The sequence below is a fragment of the Branchiostoma belcheri genome, unplaced genomic scaffold (genome assembly GCF_001625305.1).
Source record: "Branchiostoma belcheri isolate BF01 breed outbred unplaced genomic scaffold, Haploidv18h27 scaffold395, whole genome shotgun sequence".
NCBI classification, from domain to species: Eukaryota; Metazoa; Chordata; class Leptocardii; order Amphioxiformes; family Branchiostomatidae; genus Branchiostoma; species Branchiostoma belcheri.
The window spans coordinates 26,303-36,746 of NW_017804015.1; the positions used below are offsets into that span (position 1 = coordinate 26,303).

The 10,444-nt window shown below is 40.7% G+C and overlaps 1 protein-coding gene across 1 annotated transcript; it reads right to left on the reverse strand.

The window, feature by feature from the left end:
- Positions 1-7,940: 7,940 nt before the first annotated feature.
- LOC109476848 lies at positions 7,941-9,808 on the reverse strand. Its single transcript, XM_019777867.1, has 4 exons — positions 9,389-9,808; positions 9,072-9,206; positions 8,731-8,865; positions 7,941-8,508 (listed from the first exon to the last, which is right to left on the reverse strand). The coding sequence occupies exons 1-4, from the start codon at positions 9,652-9,654 to the stop codon at positions 8,241-8,243; spliced, it is 804 nt and encodes a 267-aa protein (XP_019633426.1). The 5' UTR covers positions 9,655-9,808; the 3' UTR covers positions 7,941-8,240.
- Positions 9,809-10,444: the final 636 nt, after the last annotated feature.

The following is a 10,444-nucleotide window of genomic DNA, read 5'->3' on the forward strand; positions in this document are numbered from 1 at the left end:
TTCAGGGGGGTAGGTTGGGGGTGGGGGTTTGTCATGGCACATGTACTTAAAAACTGTAGAGTCTTGACATGACGGATACATAGCATCCAAGAGTCCAGCTGCTGTGGGCATGTTTCTTCTGTTTCCCAGAGTGTTAAAGAGCTTTTTTGTGGTCTTGTTGATTGGCGTTCTGTTTGCTGCAACAGGAAGAGAGAGAAAGCAGTGTTTAGTGATTTATACCAACCAGAGCGAGACAGCATGACATGACACAACTCTTTCACATATATTAATGAGGTAATGCCTTGATGTTTAATCGCAATATAGATGTTTATTTGCAAAATCATGCCCGAAGGCTAATTGCTTGTAAAGTCAAGTATACAGTAACAGGAGACAGGTAACAATCTGTCTGGAAAAAACCTCTACTTCTACTACTACGTTAGCTACATGTATTAAGGGGTTCGACTTCTTCTTTGAAGGCAGTGGATAATGAATAGTCCCACATTCTGCATAATTAGTGGGTTTTGTGATCTTAGTAGAAATGTAGTCTTTTGGTGATCTTCTAAATGACGAAATGATGGAGAGATTGTTGTAACTGTCTAAAATAATCTGTTTCTTTCGGTCTCATTGTGAGAGGACACTGGGTAACAAAATGTATTAATATCAAGACAACAGTTGTATATATAATGTCAAGACAACGTTTGGTATCAATTTCTTACCTCCTTTGTGGTAGTTGGGCTTTGCCCACTCCATATCTCACTGATGGGTTAACGTTTCGCCTCCAACACAGCAGCGGACCTTCCACTGTAGACATTCCACCTACACTCCTTGGATGTACAAGGTCTGGAGGCTACCACCATGAAGGTGTGCTCCATTTTGAACATGCGGGCAGCCACATGGTTGCACGTTGAACCAAGTCTACAAAAATACACCATGATGAGGACTTGTTTTATGTTATGTAAAATAACAAATTTAAACTACAATGTGCACAAAACTAATTCCTGTTGCAAAGACATGTTTTCATCAGTCAATTTCCATTACTAAAGGGAAAAAATTCAAGAGACATGATATGCAAGAGAAGCACAACACCTTTTTCATGATGACAATAATAATTGATAATACTTGTATTACTTTGTATGCTTTAACAAAATTCAGATTAATTATAATACGATATATAAACTGGTTATTATAAGATATTAAGATTCATTCATCCATTTATTAACAATGCATGAATCAGCTTTTTGCAAGAATATTTAAGTTATAAAAATTATTTTAGATTTCAAATGTATTTATGATATACAAAATAAAACTCACCCAGCTAAGCAGCTACAGTATGCACTGAGAATCCTCCCAGATTTCTTGTCCACAGCAACCCAGCAAGTGTGGGGAATGTTCCTAATTGACTGGGACGGCGTGCATGTAGTCTTGACGAACAAGCGTCGCTGTCAGGTCGTATGGGGTGGTAATGTACTTCATTTATCCACTTACTCTCAAAGTAGGAGTAGGCTTTCCCCTCTTTGTAGTCTTGATTTCGAGCTGCTGCTTCTTGGTTCGCTGACGCATGGGGCCTCGCACAGCAGCCATTTCGCGATGTCTGTGAAGCCGACAGGAGGCCACTGTTCCACGGCGTCCTTCTCTTTCAGCCACCCTTCGTTCAAGTCCAGCAGGGGATCGGGTAGTTTTGTGCCGTTAACCTTCAAGAGTTCGGCGTACTGCGTAGATCGTGCCCTGTCCTCGGCGATCTCGTTAGGTTTCACGGGGTATTACGAGCTGCACGGCGCTGTATGCCAAAGCTTGCAGCTCGGCTTTTCTTCCTTTTGTTTTGAGTCCTCGCAATGCCGGTACTTTCCAGTGTCCGATTTCTCTTTCAAGGAAGGGCCATCAGCCTCGTCCTCCATTACGGATCGAAATCACAACAAGGACCTCACTTATGGGTCCGATTTGACACTCACAACAAGCTAAGCGCTGGGAGAAACACGGGCATTTAATGGTAGCGCGGGGCGACGCGGTTTTGTTTATCTCTCAAAATGGCGGATATTACCCGTCATGCATTTCGCGCCGGTAATTGCGAAAAGGCTTATTGTACATTTTATCACTCATGTGTCAGATCATAGCTAAAAAAGGTTGATCAGAGGAAAAAATATGTCCCTTGCAGCCCCCCCCCCAAAAAAAAACTCTAGGGTCGGTCAGGAAACACAACATTAGACCTGATGTGTCGGCAATGGAGACTTCAAGACGTCCGATGCAGAAGGACTATGCAAAGTACATTTCACATTATCGTTGGAATAATACTAAAAACACATGTTTTGTATAAAATACATTGTCTCAATGTCCTTTTAATTATCGTTCCTTTCATGCAGTGTTCTGCTAATGTGCCTTGTACATTGACTGTATGATAAGATATGAATACAAGGGTAACACACAACCTCCTTTATAGGACGGCACTTGTCATGGGCTTCCAAGTTTCCATACGGCCTACTCCAGTCACATTTACTATCTGGTAGGGAACAAAGAGGTTAAAAGGATGCCCAATCAAATACATATTGTTATTATTTACAAGTTACAAGTATTATTTATTTATTTATTTATTGAGCTTTAAAGATTTAAAAAAAAAATCTGAGGAGCCGGCAACAGAAAGCTGGTTTCTCTACGGGGCCGGCTCCTCAAAAGAGATACATAGCACCGAGACAAATAATACATCAAGATACATCTAAATATCAGACCTAAAAATTAATAAATCTACATACTAGCAGACTAGTATTATGAATTTAAAGCCAGGGAAAATATAAAAACAAAACGTCATAACAATGCCTTCTAGAATAACAAACTGTAAATATGCCAAAGTCCTGCGCAACCAGTCGCTTCGCTCCCTCGCCTTGCTAGCGATCTTCCTTCGTACCCATAGTGAATCATACTAATTTTTCTAGACAAACCCCTGCATATCGTACAATGATACACTGAAGGAAGGGTCATTAACCTTTATTGCCATCCTTGAGGCTATCATATCCACATTACGTAACCTTAACCCTAACTGATATCCTGAATGCTTCCCAGTGAAAATTATATCATGCAAGTTTATGTAACAAGCTAATGCAACTTTAATAACAATAAGTTCAATCTTTCTAACCATTGAAATTACATTCTCAAAACTCTCCTGCCATGTTTCTTTTCTGATCACTTACTCATACACTCTCTATCTCTGATGGATTACTCCCTACCTAATTATCTACCCTTATTCATTTCCTAGACTGTAATTGGGAACAAAATTACGAAGCAGGAACACTGTCAAAAATACGATATATATATGTAAAATACATACAATTGTAAAACATATATGTTTAATAAGAATACATATATATACTTTTCAAAACAATATATGTATAGTAAATACATACAATATGTAAAACACATGCTTAAGAAGAAAATATATATACATTTTTCAAAACAATATATATATCTTAAATACATATAATTCTAAAACATATATTGTTTACAAAAGTGATGTTTCCAAAACCCCTATCATATGAAAACATATTATTCACAAAAAGTGGTGTTTCCAAAACCCCTATCATATGAAAACATATATTGTTAACAGAAAGTGGTGTTTCCAAAACCCCAATCGTGTCCAAGTATCTTGCCACGTTCAACTGATGTGCCCTCAGTGGAGCCCTACTTATAGGGCATGTCCTTCGATGCTTCAGCCAGGTATGGATACTGGAACGACAGAACGGATGTCCATCAGGGCAGGTCACTGCATTCCTGGCCACGCAACCGCTATAGTTAACCAAAATTGAAAATGTAGGTTTATGACGTTTTTAGCAGATTTCTTAGTTTACCTTTAGGAAAATGCATTTGTGAGATTTACACTCGGAGTCTGATCATAATTACAAAAGCGGTGGCATTAGGGACAGTTCTACAGGAGGGGGATGCCAGCCCCCTTACCCAACCCAACTGTTTTTCTATCCCGCCCAGTGGTCAAAGGTGGCATTTGGACAGGTCTACAGGAGGGGGATGCCAGGCCCCCTACCCAACCGAACTTCTAAGATGTTTCTATCCCGCCCATTGGTCCAAGCGGTGGCAAACCAACTCAGCATAACTTTGCAAATTTGTACGTAAAATTTTTGCCATGCAATTTGGCACATACCTGAAAAAAGGATGTCAAGCCCTGTAGTAAACATCACAAATGGATTTTTCTATCTAGCATTACACATTTACTAACTTCCCATGCTTCTGAATTATAACTATTAGGCTAACTCTCCATTGGTACCTAGTCATATTTACAAGAAATTGTGTTCCTCAGCACTTTAAAGCCTAAGTGAAGAAGTCATCACAATCACACGCAAGTTTTTCCCCAGGGTAGATACTTGACTTTCATCCTTTGACAAGTTGTCGGTGTTGCGTGTTTGCTCAGCTTGTAGCCTTAAGACCCCCATCCCGACCACTTCGCTCGGCCTGCGTGATGATGTTTGGCCGAGAATACCCTTCAGACTGTCGAACATCCGTTCCTGGTTCTCAGCATTCACCGACTTGAGGTTAACTATTCTGTATAACATTGGTGCATGGGTTGTTAGCGAATGCCAATACTGGCCGTACAGCTTTCTCTTTGTGATCGATTTTGTTTCTGTGCCAATGACTTCTCTGACAAGGATACCATGAAGATACGTCTGGTTTGCCAGTCTCAAAATCTGCTGATTTGTCCTGTCCTGTTCACCAAGGTACAGGATGTGGGTGATGTTGCATAAAGATTCTAGCAGTGCTATAGCCTTCGGGTTACCATCTTGTGTTGCCATTTTGACTGTTACTGTTAGTAAGTGTTTACGGTAATCGACTCCCCTTTGCATTTCTTTGCCCTGGAACATTGCAGCCACCTCCTTCATTGCTGCCTTATCTTTGCCACATAGATGATTAGGTAACTCTTCTAAAATGTTCTTAATATGTTCCTTTGAATTGTGCAGGGCCTCGCATGGGGCGATTTCATACTGTCCAAGATTTAGCTCATCTACAGTTCTGTGTTGGTCACCATACTGGAGGGCTGGGACATTTGATACACCTGCTAGATGTTCTCTTAACTGCTTTTCTAGTCCAGGTTTGTTGCACTCCAGATCAAAGTCAATGTTTGTTGCACCCAGGTTCCTGATGAGGTCTTGTTTCTTCAGGGAGTTGAACGGCGCAATTCCTCCCTTTCGTCCTGCTGGCAGGGACCCTACTAGTAGCCTTCTGTCTTCCATTGACTTTACAGGCCGCCGCATGCAAAATCCTAGATCACAGAACCTTTCGATAGGCGCACCACAACCAGCAGAACAGCCATATAGACCCTGATGTTGTTCTCCCACTTCAAGCCATTCTGCAGGACTATCCCCTGTGAAGATAGGCATGACATCAGACGTACAATGGTCTTCATACTCCACATCTTGCATGGTTTTGATGTCTTTCCTTTGACAGCTTGAATATCTTAACTGTTCGGCAATTGTTGATTTGCACCGTGCCAGCAAGTACAGCTCTGTTTTTTCAACAAGACTCTGGATGTTGATGTATTTTCCTTGCTCTTTCATTTCTTCTTGTGTGCAATATACTGCTGTATCATAGAGGGTGTGTATAGTGCCCATCAAGTATCCGGAGTTGAGAAGGGTGCTGTGGTCATGCCACCTACATTAAGTACCTCGTACTTCTTAGCTTTGCTAACTTCTCCTGTTTTTCTTTCAGTGTCAGTGACTCGTCATTCTCATTAATGGCTATCAGTTGGTCTGTTACAGTTCTTAAATCCATCTTGTCACACTCTTTAACAGGCCTGATTAAGCCTTGTTGTACTTGCTTTTTCAGCAGATTTGCTTGAATGTACTTCAGGGGGACTTTTCTCCCAGTTTCAATCCATCCACACGCCTGGAGCACAGGCAATAAGATCCAAACCTTAGGCATGTAATGCACATCTATAGGCATGGTTGGAAAATTTCCAACACTAAAATTTTCTACAGAAAAAAAAGGATATACAAATGTACATGCTGATACATCACTTATACAAAATGCATTAGATTACAAAATCAGCAAAGATCTTATCAAACATACTGGTAGACGATAAACATATTGTTCACAAGTCCAGACACAAGACAATACCCATATAAGAATATGCCAATAACTACATACTGCAGATTGAATGGAANGAATAGGTACATAGGGTATGTAGAAGATTTTATTTGTACATACCCTGACCCGCAGCGCGATAATAATAGGAAATGAACAGGCATACACGTGAGTGTGGCGCATACTATTTTATTTAACGTTACCAGTATTTGCTGTTGTACTGGAGCGACGACGGTGATCTGGGTGTGTATGTCGGACTCTCTGGACCAGGGGATGTTGGCCGGGTGACTGTGAAATGTCAATGAGTCACCTGACTATCTCCTTGTGGATGCAGCCCCGTGTGATTTTGCAACGGGTGCAGTTCAGTATATTTCCTGAAACTGCAACAACTGCTCTTCCGAGCTTTGCCCAGTGGTGGTTGTCTTCATCATATACTAACAAAAAAAAAGACATTGTTATGTGGGCCAGCTAGTTGTCACGGAACTATTAGCTTGGTACGACCCTGGACTTGTCCAGAATCGCCCAAAGTCGTTATCTTCTAGAATGTCACTTACATGGTTCAACTATAACAGTCTTTTTGATGCGTTCTTTGGTGGTCTAGTAGGATTTACAGTTAGTTCTAGTCCAACGCGTTTCCCGTACTCTTACTACGGTAACAAGACTATAAGAAATAACACATGGCCACAGGATTCGATCTCACCACCGGGAGATTTATTCACTCGACTCCGAACTTAGTACAACATCAGACACTGGCTAAGAGAAACCATAGACCACCCGTATCCTCTCTTTTGGTTCAGCCACGCGTCTATCGAGAATAGAACTCACATTTAGAAGAAAAGAAACTGTACACTTGCAGTATATAAATTGAGATGTCATTGCAAGTTGAACAAATTGTTCAACTGGCAATCATGATTATCTAGAATATAAAACATGCATCACAAAAGCGACTTCAGGAGGGAAGTACACGCGATATCTCTTCTTCGTGTATGGATTAGTCATGCATATGATGGCTCTCCATCTGACCTCAATCACGTGTTGTTATACATGCTTAAAGTTCTCGGCTGTCCATGCACTCGTTGTTCTGTGTTGGTGTCTTCTTGGGCATTACATTACGGGTTGCGTCTAGGTTTAGTTGTTAAGTGATTATGTTGATTTGCATATATCTATCTGCTACTTTTACAAGAACAAAAGATACAAAGTTACAATGCTTTCATTTTAAGATTATTCATCGGTACCTTGCTACAAACAACTGGCTAAAAAAAGTGAAAACGGTACAAAGTAACAAATGTAACAATTGTAATGAAAAACACACTATTGAACATCTGTTAATACACTACCATTAGGCCACACCAATTTATTTTCTTGGTTAACGGATTTTTCTAGAAAAATAATGGAGCGGGCGGGCGAAATAAAAATAAAAATAAAAATTTGAGACTACCTGCCATACAGCCATTTAGTAAGCAATCCAGAGTGCTTATTAAGTTACAAAATGCTAGTATAGGGTACATTGGACACTTATTGAACTGGAAGGACCATTACTATATGATCAACTTCTGTTACATCCCTTTACAATTATTCGTAACATTTTGCAAGTTACACATCTTTACTGTATGACTAACAAACTGACAAGACTCCGGAATTCAAGTAGTTTCAACTTTTATTCCTCTTTTCAAAATTTAACAGTATCTAATCAGATTGCACCTGGTGCATTTTGGACTTACACCTGCAATACTTGTACATGTACTTGGTGAGGCAACCAAACAAAAAATACTGATTTTAACTGGTATGGATAGCAAATAAAACAAAATACAGTACATACTCTCTTGTCTTTTGTTGCGTCCCAACTCCCAAGAGTAAGGAAAACATAACATATGTCAACACCGTGGTCCACATAGCATTTGCTACTCAATGACATCAATGACAAGGCATTGGAATTTGCACTATCAGTTTTACGCCCCTTCCAACACATTGTTACTGGATAGTAGATTATCTGCTTCACTCACCCTGCAACAGACACAAAACAGACTAACTTTAACTGCTAGGTGGCACATAGTTCTGTAACATCATACAGTGGTGGGAGGAACTTTAATACAGTAATGACTGCAGCAGAAATACTTAGCTGTCAGGTAATAGCATAACAAAACTGAACTGAAATGATAGTAACTGTTCCAAGTACTTGGTGAACTTTACACCTTTCTTTTCTTTCTCATATTTTGGGCCCCCCATGTCTTAGGTGCCTTTCCATCATTGAAACATTCTAAGCAAATGGGCCTTACAACAGCATACTGCTGTCTTAGAGTGGCTATGGTAGGATCCTCTGGTCCCAGCAAGTTGTCCACAGTTCCACAGTGGAAGCAACATGCAGGGAATGACACAAGTGTGCTGCTGTAGTATGTGGCTTCTACTGGGGATGTGCAGTTCACAGCAACCCTTGCCACAATGGTGTCATGGTACCTAAGAAAAAGAACACAAACAGTACAGTTTGCTACTAATAAATTGTTTTAAGATCTTTGATTCAAACATCAATACGAAGCATCCATTTTCTTCAAGAAAAAATATTACAGGAACATCTTTCTAGAGAAATGTTTTACTCATTGAGACAAAAATGAAAGCAGTAACTATAGAAACTGTTTTAAATGACAAAAACTATGATTGAAAATGAGCTTCATTCCTTACCTCCCTCCTTCTTCAAACAGATTGTTGCCACACGTATACACTTTGCTGCTCTTCAACCGCCGTACCGCTCCCTCCTCTTCTCTCTTCAGTTTACATTGACTGTATACGCATCTTGGTTTCAAGCACAACGCACAACTACAGATGAAAAGACCAAAAAGAACTTTTCTTTACAATGTATCAACCAAGAATGTCATAGAGTTTGCCATCACAAGGCAGCGCAGTGACTTTCTCAACCAAGGTAACTCAAAGAACAACACATACACAATAAATGTACGCCAGATGTAACAAACTTAACTATGAAATGGGTACCCTGTCCCATTGATAAAGCCTTTTACTAGTACCTGATAGCCATCCGAACCTTTCCAGCTACTAGGAGACTCCTCCTTTTCTTGTCTGTCTCATTCTTCTCATTTGGGGCTTTGAGAGATGGCCTGTCCTCTTCACTTGTACAGCACCCATACACTTCAGCAAACTCCCTACAGATATAGGCAAAAAATTGAAAGCTATTGTCATTTTCATATGGCATAAAATGAACTTTGGAGCATGAATGTACAGTATCAAAAAGACCAGTATTACCAACAGGGTGTAACAACTGACTTTTTGTTTTTGAGTCACTGTAACATATGACACGTGACATATATATTGAAGTTACTCTCACTTGTAGTGCTCTCGGGAAATATCCAGGGTTGGATCCGGTAGAAAGGCCATGGTCTCGAAGACATCAGCTGGTAGTCGTGGTGGGCATAGGTTGCAGACAAAGCAGTCTGATTCAGTGCACTTCTTGACTTGAAATGTATAGTGTGTTTGTTTTGTATGTGTCTTCAGAAAGTCAGACAACTTTCCATACTTTGCCAAGTCCTTTGTTTGCATTGACATTGCACTGTGGCCTGTCAGGTCACTGTCAATGATAGACAGGACATTCATGATTTCTTTGATCTGTTCATCTGATGCTGCTTGATGCGTCTCAATCCCCTCTCCCTTCAACTGCACCCTTCTGAATCTTTCATTGACCAGTTATTTCACAGGTTGCAGTGCAGTTTGAAAGGCTTCCTGAAAGCCAGGGCATGTCTCAGCTACCTGCCGTAGACTCTTGAGATCAGACTTTCCCTTCACTCTTGCCTCAAACTGATCAGCCATCTTCTCTCTTGCGATGGAGACATTTTGTAGGGCAAGATTGAGCACTGACATGACTCTTTCAGCAGGATTCATCCAACTCGCATTTGGTGCACATCTAGCCGCGATTAATACGTCAAGGTCCAAAGCAATGAACAGTGCTATGTAGGACAGTTTGACTGTTAGGTATGTAACTCTATGGTCCGGACCACCATCAGTGTAAACCAAGAGTATTGGGCAGTGTAGGTTAACATCATCTGAGCTTGCACATGAGCGCAGTATGTTACATACTTCTGTCGCATGCCTTGCTGGAGTTGAAGGTTGAAACACCTTCTCTTTTGTGGTCACAAATACCCGTCCCCTGTGGAAGGATCCATCGGTACTTTCAGGGACTTGGTTGATCAAGACAACAGAAGGGATCACGCCGGCAACGTGCCAATCATGGTCAAGGGCAACCAATGTAGATCCCACTGGAACTAATGATTTGTTATGTCCTCTGACACCACTTGATACAGCATGCTCTGGCTCTCCTACCGGAACTATGGCTTTGTCGTCCAGACAGATCATTTTTGTGTGCTCTCTGTACTTGCATGCAAACTCC